The sequence below is a fragment of the Lipomyces chichibuensis genome (assembly GCF_038497645.1).
Source record: "Lipomyces chichibuensis strain CBS 12929 unplaced genomic scaffold V1513scaffold_9, whole genome shotgun sequence".
NCBI lineage: Eukaryota > Fungi > Ascomycota > Lipomycetes > Lipomycetales > Lipomycetaceae > Lipomyces > Lipomyces chichibuensis.
Genome location: NW_027117461.1, coordinates 407,955 through 425,752, shown reverse-complemented (window position 1 = coordinate 425,752; position 17,798 = coordinate 407,955). Strand labels below are relative to the sequence as shown.

The following is a 17,798-nucleotide window of genomic DNA, read 5'->3' as shown; positions in this document are numbered from 1 at the left end:
TTGGCATGAAGTTGAGCATTCTTCGTGATATGCCAAAGGCAGAGGAGGTGGTTAGTAAAAGGATAAAATGAACTTATTGCCTTCTGTAGGACCTCGTCACCGTCAGTTAAAATTGTAACTGGTGGAAGCAGGCTCAATCGGCCATAAATATTTGCTAGGTGCTCAAACACCCAAAGAATCGAATCCTCCCGTTCGTCGCTAAGAAAGCAACTGCTAACTGTAAAAGTGCGATTTGTAGAAGTCATGCCAACGATATTAAATAACGGGAGGCGAAACCGGTTGGTCTTATAGGTGCTATCCATAATGAGAACCTGAGGGCTGCAATGTTTATTGACATCACGTGATTACACTAGGCTTAAAGAGGAATTAAACTTTGCCTAAAGAGGAAGGGGTGTAGCTTTAGTAATTCAAGGGGGTGTAGCTTTAGTAACCGGGGATAGCTTTATCCTGGGCCATAGATATTGGTTGGGAAGTGTCCGAATTCGGCAAAGGAACACGAACCCCTTAGCATGGTTACAAAAAAAGTAAGCTAATCCCGTGCAAGAACAGATAAACCGCTAGTCCAGTAGTAGAATGGCACAAACGATTGACCAGTAAACACTCGTTTGCGGATTTGGTTACCGAGAAAATATAATATAGTGCTTGTTTATGGCTGTATCGCCTGTCAGGTCTATGAAAGATGACGGATCCCAACATGAACGTGCTCTGGTCTATGATCGTCGAGCTTTCCACCACCTTGAACGCAAACCGCGAGGCCACAGCACGTCTGTTTAAGCTAGCTGAGTCAGTTGCTAATACCTCGACTGCCGCATTGTCTGCTACTTCGACGACAAATGCATTGGCTGCACTGGAACAGCGTGCTAAGGCGCAGCAGTCCAGCGAGCAGGTATGCTCATAAAACTTGTGTTTGTCTGTGTGCGTGTGTGTTCATGTGATCTAATGACGATTAATAGATTGAGACTGATGATAACATTAATGGTATGATATTTGGTCCGCCACGACTTACTCTGTCGGCGATTTACTCTAACACGTATTAATCAACAACAGCGCCTTCTGGTTTACTGAGAGGACAGGGTCACGATCCAAGCTCGTTGGTGGCGGAAAATGAAAGTCTGCAGCATGAAATACAATATCTGCGGCGAGAGAACGACGATCTGGATTTAATGGTGCAGCAATGTGACCATACAATTCAGCGAATCATGGAGGGACTGCGTGTGTATGCTGTATGTAATTTAATGATACTGTTTCCAGCTGTTTTTGACGGGTCACCTGCGCAACGCGACGTTTACTAACTGCGGTATTAGACCGACCATTCGCAGAATATACTAGATATACACAAATTGTATGCAATCAAGCTAAAGTCAGAACAAGATCGCTATGACGCGCTTCACGCTCTTTATGCAGAACAGGAGCAACGGATTAAGACGTTGACAGGTCATCTGCGCAACGCGTACCAGTACAGTTGTACAGGATCACCTGGGAACGGTAGCGACAGTCCGGAAGGCGAGACAGAGCCTATGATGTTGTATCGGCTAATTTACGAACTGCAAACAGAAAATGACGGTCTGAAGAAAGCCTCGGGCATTGATAATAGAGCAGATGAAATTTGAGCTGGTGGGGTCAGATTTGTACGATATTTGGCATTTGAGGAACTATTACAAATATGGCGCATACGAAAATTGTTGATATATTAGGTGTATTTGTTATTGTCATTTATCTTATTCTTTACATTGTTTATTAACGATGGCGCATGGGAAGGGAATTAATTTATATTGTTCTTAATGTTAAGTAAGAATTAGGGGAATGCATAAGGCTGTTGACGATGCGATATCGGCGACTTTTTGGCTACGAATACTATATCGGCGAAATAAAAAGTCTGCCGATATTTATTCGTAATTTTATCGGCGGATTTTAGAGCCTGCCGATACTATATCGGCAGGATCATATATCCTATTAGTTAACAGTTTCACATGAAATGTCAATAGAGGCTGACGTCGGTATAAATCTGCTGCCTTGCTCGGCCCGTAAGGAGCGCGAAATTCTGATGACAGAATTGTGGGTTGGAAACCCTGAACCCTGTTTCTGGTCTCATCACTTTGAATTCTACATATTATTATTGCCATACAGACCTACTAAAGGTCAATCGCGCGGGTAATTGATATCTCTTCTAAGTCCTATCATCTGGTGACATTTTAAATACCAGCTAGTCCTGATTTAAAAAGTTTCTGCCGATAACCGATATCGGTTAACACCTACGCCTGCCGATATTTATTCGTAATTTTATTCGCAAAGATTTTGAGCCTGACGATATCGTATGGTCGCCGATATTTGCCGATACGATATCGGCAAACAGGCAAATCGTCAACAGCCCTACCGGCGAATGCACATAAGACATGAGGACCCATATTAATGATGTATAATTATTCAGCAATGACTCGGAGCATCAATATCTATCGGGTTATAATTTGTGTTGTGGCGGATCGAAATTGAAGCGGCTGAGTCCGGGCCGTCTTGCTCACGGAGATCCGGGACCGTATGAGCCGAACCCTCCCCCGGGAATCAATCGCCGGATATCCGTCGTTTCAGCCCGCCGCCAAATGATAATTTCTCCGATCTGCCATGTGCGCTTACGTAAACCTCAGATCGTGTAATTTCCAATGAACCGATAGGTCATGTATTGCCGACCAAAATTGCTAGGAGACATCGATGGTGGCCACTCTCCTGCTGAATTTACTAGGGCTATTAAGGACAATTCGGGAAGAAGTTCACTTAGTCTCCGGGTTTAGAATAAGGGCTACGGTGTGGCGACTGAGAAGGTTCACCGGGATTCGGAAGGCATTTGCAGCCGTGCGAAGTTGTACAAATACATAGTCCCAATCTTAGTTGTTACAAACCTTCGACACACACATAAGAAGCTTAAACTCTTCATATTGTGTCAGCAATATGACCTCATGGAAGATGTCAGCCATCCGCCTTCCTAACCGAAAACTGACCTAGCCGGGGCCTTATTGTGTTCTTTGTTTCTCCGTTACCGCAAGTTTATTACTCATCAGAGTCATAGCGTAATAAACCAACAATGACGAGAGCCACTGTATTCTGTACACATTCTAATTCGCGTGCTTTTATACCCCCTTGATGGTCTGTGATATCGGGATATATATATATAGAATGTAAAGACCTGCGATGCTCTCCTCTGTAGCTTCTGACTGTCAGCCCTCCTGATACCTGAAAACTTACAGTCACGCAACATCCGCCTACGAATATGGACATTGTGCGAAGCAGCTTCTTCGGCGAATTGGTGCATTCTGCATCAGGTGGCCGACTATTTCAGTTCCCTGATCAGCAACCTGGATTCAAGTTTTCCGCCGACGAAGTGCACGACCCTACCGTTTCAACTCCAGAATCTGAGAACGATGAGAAACGATCATCTAAGGACGAAGAATCCTCTAGGGGTACAACACGTGGACCAGAGGATGCGGAGACCGGTAAAGAGGCTACTCTGGTTGACTGGTACGGCCCAGACGACCCCGAGAACCCTCAGAACTGGCCTTTTCGTCGCAAAATATTCGTCATGTTGCAGCTGTGTTTGCTCACTACCGCGCTCTACATGGGATCTTCTATCTACACTCCAGGCATTGGCCAGTTAGTGGAAGATTTTCACATCAGCGTCACTGTCGCCTCCATCCCCCTCTGCGTTTATGTTTTTGGATACGGTATCGGGTTAGTCATTCTTACCTTGCGGGTGTTGTATGATTGCCAGTCTAATGGACAATAGTCAAATGCTCTTTGCTCCTTTATCTGAAGTGCCCGTTATCGGTCGCAATTGGGTCTATCTTCCTACTATGTTTATCTACGTAATCCTTCAGATTCCAATTGCGTTATCCAAGAACATTGGATCGCTAATAGTCCTTCGCTTTATTGCTGGCTTCTTTTCCTCGCCTGCCCTCTCGAACGGTGGCGCATCTATGGGAGATATAATGGCACCGTCATTTCTTCCCTATGGAATTGCTATCTGGGGTGGAGCAGCCGTCTGTGGACCAGTGCTTGGCCCTTTACTTGGTGGCATTTTCGCGCAGGTCAAGGATTGGAGATGGTCTTTCTGGTGTTTAATGTGGATATCCGGTGGAGCATTTATCGTTTTGGTTTTATTCCTGCCGGAAACCTTTGGGCCGACCATACTGGCGCGTCGTGCTAGGAGATTGCGGAAGTCCACGGGTAACAAGGAATTAACGACAAAGGCCGAGCTGGAGTTTGCCTCAGTCACAACTGGTGAGATGATTAGGGAGAATTTGATTCGTCCATTTATCATCTCTTTTGCGGAGCCGGGTGTTCTCATGCTCAACATCTATACGGGATTTATGTACGCGGTCTTGTATACATGGTTTGAGGCATTCCCTATCGTCTTCGACGACATACACCACTTCAACCTAATTGAGAGCGGTGTAGCTTACTGTGGTTTGCTGGTCGGTTGTACCATCAGCTGCGCAATTTACGTATATCTGATTGGACACAAAATCATCCCATGGCTTATGGCTGGGCATCGGCCCGAGATTTTGTTCAAGATTGGTTTCTTTGCTTCGCCCATCCTACCTGTGGCAATGCTTTTCTTCGGCTGGTCGTCAACGGCTACCGTACACTGGATCGCTCCAATTATAGCGTCGGGCCTGTTTTTGGTCGGTGGATTCATCCTTTTCCAAGTCCTCTTCAACTACCTCGGCATGTCGTACCCGAGGTATCTCGCCTCTGTTTTCGCCGGCAATGGACTCTTCCGATCAATGATGGCGGGCGCATTCCCTCTCTTTGCGCGCCAGCTGTTCGTTAAGCTTGGTCCCTCGAAGTTCCCCATCGGGTTCGGCTCTACTGTCTTGGCGGGTGTGGCCGCGTTGTTGGTGGTGCTTCCATTTTTCTTTTACGGGGCTGGGCACTTGATGAGAGCGCGCTCGAAATATGCGAATTAGTTTATATATGTTCAAATAATTAATATGCTGGGATTTGTGCGTACAATTAAATCATGTGTATTGGGTAATAGAATGGCATCAATGGGGTAGATCATATGTATCTGGTTAATTAATATTAATAAACTCCTTCAATCTCTCCGGTAAATGATTGTTGTAAGTAAACTTGATTGGGCCAAATTCTAGATATTAGCCAAGGTTTCCTTCGCCTTCTCATGTTGATTGACAGTGATCGTTCTTGATTCTGCTGTTTTATAGAATGGGCGTAAATGTCCAAGCTGGTCCAAGCTATCCATAAATATAAGTCGTTTGTTCAAAATATACGGGCGGATATTCCACGCCCTAATGCTACTATTGTCCTGTAATATAGTTGTACATAAAACCATACAATAAATAAATGAAACAAACCACAACCTCAACCTATGACCCAAGGCACTTTAGCCAACAAAACTTCCGTTACTCGTAATGTCCATAATCTACGATCTCAGCGCACGCAATCTCTCCCCAAGTGAATCCTCTTCGACCTCAGTTGCCACTGGGCCAACTCTAGCTCGCGATGGTGTGTTTTCCTCAAGATTTCTCTGTAACTCCAGTCCAGCCTCGTCAGCAACTTTCTGGAGAAGGAGGTCCACGTCTTCTTGAGGCGCGGCAATCGCGTTGCTGACTTGTCCAGCGTCTTCATAGTAGGAAGTTGTCACATCTAAATCTTCAAACTGACTTTCGAATTTCTCCATGACCATGGACATCTATAGAACGATCATAAGCGCTTGTAACGGGCTATCTCATCTTTCCTCACCTTTTCTAAGTTCATACTCTCCATAGCTCTGTCCATATTCTTCACAACATTTGCCATATTTCCAGTAACCTCCAAAGAACATGTTAGTGCTGTACGATAAATAGGCTCATTTATTTTGTTCTTACCGCCCTCATGGTAACGGCAGTCTGTACTCGACTAGCAACAGCGTCGATTCTGGACGCAAGTCGCAACAAATTCATTCGCTCGCTCTGTTTGCGAATCGCATTCTGTGCATATACTTTGGCTATATCGGGGTTGCCTTGTTGTATAGCCTATAATCGCCGCGTCAGCACCTGTAACCCAGATTCCGGAATCCCGCCCAGCGCATACCTTTTTTATCTTACTCTTTTCGCTCTGCTCATCCTTCGCAGCTCTAGCTGCTTGTCGATTGAGCTGTTTGGAGGTAAACTGCGGGCGGTTAAACGTGAGTATCCTGTATTGTTGCTGGTTCGTACTGTGACTTACTCACCTTCAAGTTGATAAGTGATTCTGTAAAACTAGATTTAACTGTACAGTTCCAGAATATTAATTATAGACAAAAACAACCTACTTTCTAAGCCCGACATCTTTATTGTACGTTTTGGAATTCCTTGTTTCTCAGTGGACAATTGTTCGCAGAGCCGGGAAGATTAAGAACTGCAATCCTAGTTCTATTGCCACGTAAGCTACTACCTTCAATACCAAAAAGTCAACCGAAGCTCATGCTTTTCTATCTGTGGATTAAGAAATTGTAAAAAAATAGCGAGTACCTTATTATTAAAAGAATGTGGAACAAATTTAATCTTTGGAATTTGGACGATGACGTTTTGCAGTTCCAACTTGGCTCAAGACCTGGGTTTAGCGCGGCGTTACTCGATCCATAGCCACATCACTCTAAATTGGGTGCATTGGATTTTACTTGCAAAAGTTCCTTGCGAAAAAACGCGGTGTATGCGGGTTTGGGTTACGGGACTCGAACGAGTATGTAGTTGATACTCAGTTGCCCTAACCCGAGTCGAGTAAACATTGTAACCAACGCTCCCCTGGAATTGTAATATCGCCTTCAACCCGATTTGCCCATGATAACCGCATAGATCGCAGTTTTCGCCATGTCGTCTGTCGACAAGTATCGCGTTGATATTACGTCCCTTAAGTCGGAATGTGAGTCTCCTCTTTCCTCTCATAAGTGGTTCTCCTGCTGGCAAATACTAATGCGGCTTTCATCGATTCAGTGACTTTATTATCACGGAAACGAGCGCAGTTAGCGTCACGATTAGCATATCTTAAATCCACCAAGGCTGTTTGTCCTAGACCAGGACTGGGAGCGACACATGGTCTCATGTCAGACGAGTTATTGGAGCGGGATCGGGAGCGGGGGAAGCTGCTTCTTTCCCATTTATCAGAGAAATACGATGAACAGCAGAACATACATTTACAAAACCTATATCGACTGGCCGGTGTTACGGCGTTTAAAGTTAGAGATCCGTCAGCTAATGGAAAAGGTGATTTACTGGGTATCAGGATAGAATGTTTTGCTTTGAGTATGTGTGCCTGACATTCGGGTAGCTGAGCTGACAGCATGTTTACGATGATTACAGAAAAGTTCGGCGCGCCACATTACATGCTATTGTCAGTAAATGGGAAAACCAATTCTTATGACATATATAAATATACTGTCCCACTACATATTCCTCTGGCCAGTCTAGCAAAAAAGTACCTGCACAAGGATCTAGGTGTATGTTGTTTTCGTTCTTCTTTCTTACCCCTAGATTTTCCTAACACTCTCACACCAGGCATTTGTCCGTGCAGTGAGGAGAGAGATTATTCTGGACGTCAATAAACGAACCCATCTATCGTGTCTCTCGAATGTGGTCGCCATTGAAGCCGACGATGCATGCGAGCTGGTTAAGCTGGAGTTCGCCTTTCCTAAATATGGCGCATGCATTGCTTATTTGCGATGCAACATGGTTGATATTAAGAGCGCAGTTGTCACGAAATTTGTTCAAAAGCAGGCGGATGACCCAGATGTAGATGATGAGTTCCAAGGCGAGGAAACAGAGACTGTACGCGATGAGAAGCTAGAAGCGCTGATGCCCGGTCGCATTGATCAACTATGCGTAAGGCTTGCGACGATAGAGTAAACCAGGAGTAGCAAGAAGCGGTAACTGTATAGTAAGGGATGGTCTGGGAGTTCACGGTCGCATTTGGTATGTCATTATTTAGTCGTTCGTGTACAATCTGTGTCATTATAATAAATCTTGGAATGGAGAACAAAATTTCTATAATACAAAAGAAATTTCAAAAGCCGCGAAATTACTCATACAAATAATCGCCTAAAAATACCCAAACTTCCGTAGTCGCTTAATCATTCTTTTTCTCTTTCACATCAGGCTTCTCGTTCGGAAACGAATCAGACAAAAAGTTCTCAATGGCATCTTCCAGTTCTTTCGTCTTTGGATCCAAATTTTTTTCAAGTTGCTTCGAGAGTTCGGTCTGCAAGCCGAGGCCACGCATATATTTGCGCATCGCCGCATGAAATTCTTGTGCGTTGTTTATGTTGAAGGCAAGTGCGACGCCTGTGACTCCCATTGCAAAAGTAGAACAGGATAGAAGTGTTCCGAGGGTAACGGCTTGTATGCCGTCTTGATATTTGTTGAATGTTGGGACATAGTTATTATGGTGGAAGAGAGATGGCACATCTGAAATACTTGTTAAACCACAATTCCACGTAGCCACAAAAATATTTCTCTTACGTCTCCTCGAAAGAGCGGCCCTCTTTGTTATCATGACCGAGAAGTAAGTAGCCGTAGTTGCAAACAAGAAATTTCGGAACAATCTTTTCCTTTCGGGAGTGAGGCTTTCTCGCCATGATCTTTTCGCCGGCGGAACTGGTGGAACTTGATCTGAAGACGACGGCGCAGCTGGTTCTGAAGCACCCATCGCCAGACTCATTGTATAATCCAGTTGGTCGATATCTGGCTCTCGTTAGCATGCTAATCCATGGCTAAACTTGGACAGTTGTTCCCGCAGATTTCGACCAGAAAATCATGCCAAATAAACTGAGTACGCGTACCGGCTTAATTAGTCCGAAATATCTGACGACGACGAATTGGACTACGGGCCACCTTTTATTGCTCCGAATAGCTGTTAAAGGGGTTTGGGTGGGTCTATCACTAAGATTGCCAGAAATGTCCCAGTCTCTAACATTGGATTGCGCACCGGTGAAAAGCAACGCCGCAATTCCGCTCGACGATATTTTCCCACCTTCCAATGAAGGATAAGTGCATATAGCAATAGCTTTTGATTCCACACCGATGCAACACGACAGAGCAACTTCGCCCGAGTCTGACGAGGCACCGTCTGAGTCTCCGCTCGGTGACCATACGGAGGATAACCTTGACAACAAAACCGACACACATTACACACCCTACTCTACACCGCCGTCAGACGCCCCTACGATTTCGCGATCACCATCGCCAGAGGGCCCTTCAAGCAATTTCATGTCCCCAGATTTGCAACGTCTACAGCGGGATCATTCACAACAAGGCTACCTAGACGGCATAACGCAGGGAAAGCCGGCATCAGTTCAGAAAGCATTCGACAGTGGCTACCCGTTTGGCGCGGAGTTGGGACTTCACATCGGCCGAGTGCTGGGTATGCTCCAGGGTCTCAGAAGTCGTGCTGCTGGTTTAAAGACGTGGGAGACCACGGTTGTCGATCTTGAGAGACAAGCAAGGTCAGAGTTATTGGATGTACATGATTTATTTAGTAGTCATTATTGGAGTGTCGATGAGACCAGTGGACAGATATTACCACGATGGGTTAGCGAGGATGAGTACAAAAATGCCGAGTTTTCTGTAGTGGTTGCAAAGCACCCGTTAATACACAGATGGACCGATACAGTAGAGGCTCTACTGAAAGATTATAGAGACTGATGCATAGCATGGGATATATGTTGTCGCAAAAGCATTTGGGGAAAATTGGCGTTTGGGTTATTATAAGGATGTACATAGGTTATAGTTAATGGTAATATATGACCCCACCAATACTCTATCATTGACAGTTAATATAGTACAATTCTAACATCCAAACAATAGCTAAATCACAGTACAACTCCATATACGCAATTCACAAAACAAAGCCACCGTGCCACCCAATCCTGCATATCCAACCTTACAGCTGAGCCTCGTTAACGTATTCAATTACCCTATCAAGGACGATTAGTTATCCTGAGCATACTAAAAGAATGTAGGTAGCTTACAAAATGAGCACCATCCAATATAATGCTGGCACAGATTCTCAACTGACGTTGCCTGCTGGATGAGCTTGTCGACCTGATGCGGCACATCAAGTTCCTTTGGTAGCTTAAAATCGTTTCCTGTAAGCTTATCCGATATCCGTTTCAATACAACTGTTGCGCGGGCATTACGCGACTCTAGCTGGTTCTGAAGTTCCACTACAGTCATTGGTCAGTATGCATACTTGGGACGGGCTATTCATAATTGTCAACTTACAATTCACGACTTCTTCCTCGTCAATCTGCGGCCTTCTTCTATCCAGTCCGGAAGATGACACTGCAATAATGCTTCCTTTGCGCTCTCTATTTGACATCGAACCCGAAACATTGCCGGTGACATTGGCAGCACCGTTTCTACTAATACCATCAACTGAATAAGGTCCTCCAGGAGCTTGTGATGGACGCTCCGGCTGTGGTAGATTGAACCCCCAGTTAATCAATGGATCATGGGCAAAAGCTTCCAAAATAGCCATCAATGATTCCTTGTTATCACGAAGAACCCGCATGACGTTTTCACAGGTAATACGGAAGCTACCTTCTATACCCGAGACCTCCATGGCGTACGTAAGCATTCGGGTAAGTCGGAAGGGTACCTTCTCAGGATACTTCTCACGAAGGATTGCAGCTTCAAAGCAATCCCCGAAATCGATGTGAACAACTTTGCCAGTGTATCGATCGAGCATAAGATTCGAAGGATGACGATCACCAAGTCCAAGTATGTATCCGACCATAGACATGACTGCCAGCGAGCGTGTGTAGGTAGTACGACGGTCAAGCCACGCTTCCGATGATCTGCTCTTCAGCCAAAGAACGCGGTAAAGATCCTGACCAGTTGTGTTATCAAGAGCATACATAAACACTTCCACCTTCTGGATGAGAGTGAGATGATCGTAATCTGGCGCCATCTGCAACATAATCCGATGCTCGATGTTGAGCAGAATTTTGCGTGAGTCACGGTATTCTCTGATGAGCACATGGAACGTATCACTATCCTTGACCCAACCAAGCAAACCAGACTTTGGAGATAGTGGAATAGCTGGATATTGCTGGATACTCAAGTGACGTTTGAAACATTCTGAATCTGCAGAAAGTAACGTGTTAACTAACCCGAACAATTGCATGACCAAACTATCCTGACGAATATCCTCATGACCCTTAAGTGCATATTGATAATCTTGGCCATCGCTGCCCTTGATAGTGAGTCGTCGTGGTCGCTGTTTTGAGGAGATAACTGTAAAAGTGGGTTCGAAGCTGACGATCCGAATGATAGGCTTGCCACTAGCATACGTCCCTGGAACAGCCAGCTCAAGATCATGGCATTCCAATAAGTTAGGCGACACGTACTGGAGGTCAAGCGTTTGAAGTTGAGGTAATTGACGAGTGATTCTTCGGAAAACATTGTAATAGACATCCCAGGCCTGATTCAAGTGTGTCATATCATTAGTGCGCTTAAAACTTAGTACCCATTCATAGGCTTCTCGAAGATCACGACCGAACGCCTGATGGAATGAAATTTCGCGAAGGGTTTGAGGACCCTAGAACACAGTTAGCCTAATCACAGCTAGTGAAACACGAAATATGTCCTACCCTCTCTAGCATCTTATGCAGAGGCTCTAACGTCGCGAACATCTTCTCGATGTTATGATCACCAAAGAATAACCTTGATGCATCCTCTAGACCTTCATGCCACTGTTCGTGCCACAGCACAGCAACGCGTATGAGTTCCTGAATGACAATCTCCGCCTGCTTCACAAGCGTGGCACTATGAGAACGCATCTTGTCCATAATAGCAGCAGCAGCCATTTGACGCGTATGACTGTCAGACTTGATCGCCACCGTCAATGGGTACACGAGTGCCTGAGGATGTGCTCGACCAAGATCGGACAATAAAGTGTGAAGCGATTTGCGCACAATCGGATTAGCCTGATGAATCCTTGCGATCAACTGTGGAATGACTTCTAACCACGTGTCGATACTAACTGTGGTGAAGCCCTCGTTCATTGCCTTGGCCGGATCAGGCAAACCACCGTAACGGAACCAGAGCGTGAGCAGCCTTAAGGTGTCCTGTAGGGAATTACCGCTAGACAAGTAGATAGACTTAAAAAAGCCCCGAATTGCTGGTAGTACATATTTGTCGACGAGCTCGTTAGACATCGCCTCATTTCTGTCCTTACTATCAGGTTTATCTGTGGTCGTAACGACTTCAAAATTTGCGAGAGCCCAGTTATGCCACGCCTTGTACCATCCTTTGTCGAAGTAGGTCGCCAATAGATATGATCTCAGAATAGAGTTCGAATTCTCACTTCGCCAAGAGTCGCGAAGTGCGATTTGCCATTCGCCCTGTTTCAAGAAGCATCGAGCTAATAATTTCGTGTAGTCTTGAATACGGGTCCTGGTGACCGCGGACGCAGTCGCCGCACTTACGTTTCCATTGCCGTTGCCGTTAATTAACGCACCAGACCCATTCACAGTACCATTGCCATTTACCGGGTGCACGTTTGTAAGCGACGCAGACACGACGAGCTCGGACGGTAAGGGCTCCGTCATAAGGTCAATCGTATTTAATCCGAGATCTTGCGACATCTTCGCTGTGAAGTCGCATAAGTGACTCAACGCCTCTTTCTGGCTTCCCGTGGCCCACATATACTTCAATTGAGCGTACACAACCTGTGGAGGCGCGCGACCGGCGTATGATGTTGGTGACGAATTGACCAGGTCGTTTGGATCAGGATCATCGACGAGCGAATTGAGAGATTTCTCTGCCAATCCCATTCGACCAGATTTTCGACAGAGGTTTGCAAATTTGATCCACATTTCCATGTCCTGACGAGGCTTGACAACCAGAGCGCGAACCTTAAGCATGCGCTGCCATATATCCACGTTTCGCTGGCAACCTTTGAGCCTCTTTGTCCACGTTTTCCGCATAACTCGCTGTTGCTCTGGATCATCGGCCGCCATTTTGTAAGTAATGATTTCTTCCAATTCGGAAAGCATCTGAACTCGGACCACAACACCATACGCACGATTGTAACTCTCGCCGACCAGTGCGGCCAACTCGGTAATAAGCAGATCACGCGCCTTTACAATATGCACGGCGGCATCTTCAAAATGATTCCGATGTAACGAGAGAATAGCGTGAAAGAAAGATCTATCTGGCGATTCTACCTTCATGACATTGATGTACTGAGCCATACGGTCCCATTGGCCCAGACCCCATGCTGCCGCCGCAGCTAGTGGAGCGATGGACCTCCGGATCTCATTATTTGAATTGATCCACTTTTCATGCGCCAACTGAGACAGCAAATCCCACTCACCCAACGCATGCAGACATCGCATCTTACCCATCGTGATGTCCAGGCTATTAGGCTCATCTTCTTCTCTCCGATTATACGCTTCTAACGCATCTTCCCATCTCTGCAACTTTTCGTACCATGTCTCCTTTAGCTGCAAATCGTGATGCTGTTGAGCGTGCTTCAAAATTCCGACTGCGGCATCATTTTGTTGCAGTTGATTGTTGATGCTAATTAAAGACTCAATGGTCGGCGTCGTAGGCTCCTGAATAAATTCGAGTTCTTTATAATGCAAGGCTTTTGCGTAGGCATGGCATCTAGTTGCATACTGTCCCAACGTGCGAATGTCCATCGGTAGCGCCTTGTCATCGTGCTCCATAAACTCCGCAAGATTCAGCAAGGTCTGCAGGATCTCAGGCGGAATCTTAGGCGACATCAACGCGGTTTCAATTGCGCGTACCAATTCATCCTGGTATTGATCGTAAAGTTCTGTCCAACACGATACGAAGCTGACGTTGAATAGATCTTTCGCAAGAGGATAGTATACACCAGCCAAGGACGCACAAGCTCGTAGTGCGTGCGAAGGCGATTCTTTTAGCAGCTCGACACTAAGGCGTCTGATCCATTCTTGCCAATCATCTCTAGTTGACTTCTGCGACGCCTCCCATGCTGCTTTGAGATGCTGCTGATTAACAGGTAATTTCTTAACCGGCGCCTTGGCCTCAGAGACCTCATCAATACCGCTGACCGCGTATTTCTTATCAGATTCGGTATCGAGCCTCTGCGGGAACTGCTCCTTCTTAACCATCTTGGACACCAATAGTTCATACTGCGAATGATATATCTTATTCGACAACACGACTTTATTGATCACAGGTATGAACACGGCGATGTCGTCCCGGAGGTAATAAATCATCGACGTGACGAGTTCCATCGCAGACCTGCGCACATCGTCATTAGTAGTCGATGCAAGCACACGAAGAGTCGGATGCATAATTCTAGAAACCATGTCTTCCAGATTAACATTCTTGCACATTTGGCCGACTGTTTCCATAGCCGCGATTTCCAGCACAGGCGGAGAATTCTCAAACATGCGAACAACAGATGGGAGCACGAGATGGATATACTCCTCGACATTTGATCCGAAGACGACAAAAGCATGAAGAACTTTCTGGGTAGGAGTTCTGAGAGCGGATTTGTCTTGATCAAATATTTGAAGCATTAATGGGAGTAACTGCTGAAGGTACATCTTGAAATCGCCCTCAAGAGCGCGTGAGACAGATTCGACAAGTGTGAGGATCGTAATCTGCAGACTCGATGACTGCTTGAAGAAATCCCGAACGAGGACGAATATGTCCGGCAGGAAATTCCGGATGTGTTGCTTTACAATTGTTACCAGGATGCCAAGTTGCTGGAAGTAAAAATCAAGGATACTATGCGAACAGGTACGCATGACGGCCAAAAAGCTTGGGACGATCTGAGTCAGGAATGGCACGCACTTCAATCCAAGCGTCTTGAAAATATACATGATCGCCTGGATGACCGCAGTATGATGAGTACCAAGTGATGGATCTCGCAGGATGTTCAAAAGAATATTAATGACAACGGTCGCATAATAATCGTCCGATGATGATGGATTGATACCGGCCATCAATAGCGAGACATCAGTCGAAGCCGCACTATGTTCACGAGACTTGTCACCAGTTCCACGCTCAACAATTTGGTGCTTGTATGGATCCAATGCACCCAGAATGCCGATAAGTTTGACTGTCTCTCGTTGGATATGCAATGATTGCTCTGATTTCAAGATAGACACTAGCACGCCGAGGAGCTGAGGATAATCAATGAGTGGATCGATGACATATCCGGAGCTATTGGCAAGCTGACCCAGCGTGCGAAGCGCGGCGTCTCTCTTCAGTGGCGAACTCTGATCCTGCAAGACATCTAGAATCAAGGGCATCAAATCTTTGATATAAGGAATGAGTTCCTCTCCGCCGACGCGGGATAATTCGCCCAGCGCGGTAATCACACTAGCTGCCGTCGAGGTACTGTTATCACGCGCTTTCGGTAATAGAACTTTGATCATTGGATTGACGTAAGGCTTTATCAATCCTTTTGTCGATCGAACCAGAATTGACAACAATTTTGCGCTCTCTTCTTTGGATCTGCTATTGGTCGAGTATTCGAGCTCCGTGAGAAGCTGAATCAACGTCTTTCGCAGAGGAGGCATGACATATGCTGGATTGATATTCGTCAGGCGGCCAATGATTCTAATCGACACCTGACGCACTGCGAACACTTCGTCGTTCAGCGCGGTAAACAGAAGTCGTACATTGTCGGCTTGTGAGAGATGTGAATCAAATCGGGCGTCGAATGATTTGAGAACTTCAAGTCGGATTTCGGCGACTACTAGCCGTTAGCATTACGTTGGTTACTTCCCACCAAAAATATTATAACATACCAGGATCAGCTATCGCAACAGCCAACAACTTCTCCAACACATCTCCAACTACCCGAATTGCGTGCGCACTAGTCTGGAAACAAATCGGATCCTTCAAAAACAGTGAACACGATGCCAACGCAGTCGCTTTCCTGACCTCTGGATTCTCGTCATCCAAATAGGCAATCACGCAGTTGCGTACAAATTCATTGAACGTATATCCTGTAAAATCAAACGTTCCCAGGATCCGCATTGTAAGCGCAATGAGGTCAGTGTCTTTCATGTCATTGTTTGCAGCCGGTCCATCTTTGGAAAGTATTGCTTCTCGATATTCACGGGCAGTGTCCGATAGCATTGGTAACGTCGACTCCGGCGATCCCGGCACACGGAACGGTCGCCCACTCAGAGAGAATGCAATGATGGTGATGAGACGCTCTTGTATGGTTGGCAGTAAAGGTCGAATATATGTCGCGAGATCAACCAACGTAGTTCGCAAATGTTCGCTAAGACCGCACGCAAACATTAAATCCAAAATGTCGAGGTTGAGGTTTTTCGTCAATGCCTGACCTACCGCCGCTGCCAACATACTGATACATTCGAAAATCGACTTTTCTTGTTCTTTTCTAGCTCGACCTTTTTGGCTCAGTCCGTCCTTAACGTTGGTCAGGATAGCGTCTAAGTACGGACCCATATTACTCCTGACAGCGCCAGCAATTTTACCGATCGATTGGAACACTTGATTTCTTTCGCGGTCCTTTTTCAATTGTCCGAGTAAATGAAGCATGCATTTATGCATATACTTGCTAGCGAAGTCGTTCGGGTTATAACTCGCGAGATTAGGCATCATAACGAGGACAGTCCTCCTGACAAGATTGTCTCTGTGGTCTTTGTACTTGAGTACCGTCTCGCAAACATCGTCGTAGTACTTTTGCATAAACATTCCCGCTTGCTCAAAAAGTTCACGGTACGCTAGCAGGCTTCCATGAATCGCGTCCGCAGAGCCTATCCGGAACCCTTTCTGGGCTTCCTCGTAAATCTTCGAGTACCACTGTTGCCGCAACTGATTATCCCTCTGGTAAATGATCTTCAGGCAAGCACGCAATGCATCTGCGGCATCGTTCCGAACCGTAACTTTCGGATCCCGCAACGCAACCCAAATAAGATCAAGGATCTGCGGCACATAAGCATACAAAATTGTCGGACAATTCTGGGCGAGTTCAGATATAATCAGCATGGCAGCCTGTCGCCGGGATTCCTGACGGTCGGATTGCAACCATTCCAACGCACGTTTCACTTCAAACTCAACAAAGTCGACAGTCAGAGTGCCGCCAGGGATGGCGAGACGGCCCAGCGCTTTGGCGGCGACCCGCATAGCATCGACGTCGTTGGACGGGATTACTATGCGGAGGTAGTTTGCAAACCTGGTGATCTTTGTCGCATTTTCCTCTGTTCCATCAAAGTCTATTAATTTATCGATCGCCGTGATGCCGCCAAGCTTGTCGTATGTGTCAGTTGAGTGTATCAGTTCGAAAATACGACGGTTCACATCGTTATTATATCGCGTGAATTGATCTATCGGAAGCTCGCGGACGACAACTAAAAGATGATCGCGAAGATCTTCCGCAGACCGATTACGGACATCAGGAGATCTGTGTCGCAATAAACCGTTAGCCATGCCACAATTCAGCGAAATACATGAACGTTGCAGAAACTCACTTTGACCGGAGGTCAGTGAAGATGTGATTCAAGACCGAATTGTCCATTACGACGTCTCAAACAGCCAAGGCCCAATATCGCTCGTCCGTCCTGCTTAAAAGGAGCCTGTGGAATGCAACACGATGACTAGACTATATTGGAATTCTTTTCGTTGCAGCAAAGGGCCTGCGTCTGCCCTCCGGGATCACGATGGTGGTCATGCGGCTCCAAAGCACCAGCATAACTGTCCCGCATTTTCTGGTCTGTTACCAGTCTGAATTGTTGATCTTACACAGCCATCTCCAGCTTAAAATATTATTTGGCTTAATCCTGTTACCAATAAGGA

At 46.0% G+C, this 17,798-nt stretch overlaps 7 protein-coding genes across 7 annotated transcripts; 4 read left to right on the top strand and 3 right to left on the bottom strand.

Annotated features, from left to right (window-relative positions):
- The first annotated feature begins 562 nt into the window (after positions 1-562).
- Positions 563-1,865, top strand: V1513DRAFT_442061 (uncharacterized protein). Its single transcript, XM_066897608.1, has 4 exons — positions 563-886; positions 954-978; positions 1,048-1,223; positions 1,305-1,865. Exons 1-4 carry the CDS (start codon positions 680-682, stop codon positions 1,608-1,610), a joined length of 714 nt encoding a protein of 237 aa, XP_066754580.1. The 5' UTR covers positions 563-679; the 3' UTR covers positions 1,611-1,865.
- Positions 1,866-2,914: 1,049 nt separating this feature from the next.
- On the top strand, positions 2,915-5,338 carry V1513DRAFT_484115 (major facilitator superfamily domain-containing protein). Its single transcript, XM_066900435.1, has 2 exons — positions 2,915-3,720; positions 3,776-5,338. Exons 1-2 carry the CDS (start codon positions 3,263-3,265, stop codon positions 4,956-4,958), a joined length of 1,641 nt encoding a protein of 546 aa, XP_066754579.1. The 5' UTR covers positions 2,915-3,262; the 3' UTR covers positions 4,959-5,338.
- V1513DRAFT_442050 (Snf7-domain-containing protein) lies at positions 5,033-6,619 on the bottom strand. The gene is made up of 7 exons (XM_066897607.1): positions 6,501-6,619; positions 6,302-6,401; positions 6,221-6,240; positions 6,082-6,159; positions 5,877-6,023; positions 5,752-5,820; positions 5,033-5,701 (listed from the first exon to the last, which is right to left on the bottom strand). The coding sequence occupies exons 2-7, from the start codon at positions 6,315-6,317 to the stop codon at positions 5,432-5,434; spliced, it is 600 nt and encodes a 199-aa protein (XP_066754578.1). The 5' UTR covers positions 6,318-6,401; positions 6,501-6,619; the 3' UTR covers positions 5,033-5,431.
- A 177-nt stretch (positions 6,620-6,796) lies between these two features.
- On the top strand, positions 6,797-8,032 carry V1513DRAFT_484113 (uncharacterized protein). Its single transcript, XM_066900434.1, has 4 exons — positions 6,797-6,891; positions 6,963-7,271; positions 7,329-7,465; positions 7,524-8,032. Exons 1-4 carry the CDS (start codon positions 6,840-6,842, stop codon positions 7,869-7,871), a joined length of 846 nt encoding a protein of 281 aa, XP_066754577.1. The 5' UTR covers positions 6,797-6,839; the 3' UTR covers positions 7,872-8,032.
- Positions 7,928-9,126, bottom strand: V1513DRAFT_442040 (uncharacterized protein). The gene is made up of 3 exons (XM_066897606.1): positions 8,804-9,126; positions 8,484-8,705; positions 7,928-8,429 (listed from the first exon to the last, which is right to left on the bottom strand). The coding sequence occupies exons 2-3, from the start codon at positions 8,680-8,682 to the stop codon at positions 8,092-8,094; spliced, it is 537 nt and encodes a 178-aa protein (XP_066754576.1). The 5' UTR covers positions 8,683-8,705; positions 8,804-9,126; the 3' UTR covers positions 7,928-8,091.
- Positions 8,787-9,804, top strand: V1513DRAFT_442037 (uncharacterized protein). The gene has a single exon (XM_066897605.1). It carries the CDS (start codon positions 9,045-9,047, stop codon positions 9,663-9,665), a length of 621 nt encoding a protein of 206 aa, XP_066754575.1. The 5' UTR covers positions 8,787-9,044; the 3' UTR covers positions 9,666-9,804.
- Positions 9,799-17,656, bottom strand: V1513DRAFT_332469 (armadillo-type protein). Its single transcript, XM_066894707.1, has 6 exons — positions 17,474-17,656; positions 15,779-17,406; positions 11,615-15,723; positions 10,245-11,562; positions 9,992-10,186; positions 9,799-9,937 (listed from the first exon to the last, which is right to left on the bottom strand). Exons 1-6 carry the CDS (start codon positions 17,518-17,520, stop codon positions 9,933-9,935), a joined length of 7,302 nt encoding a protein of 2,433 aa, XP_066754574.1. The 5' UTR covers positions 17,521-17,656; the 3' UTR covers positions 9,799-9,932.
- Between the last annotated feature and the right edge of the window lie 142 nt (positions 17,657-17,798).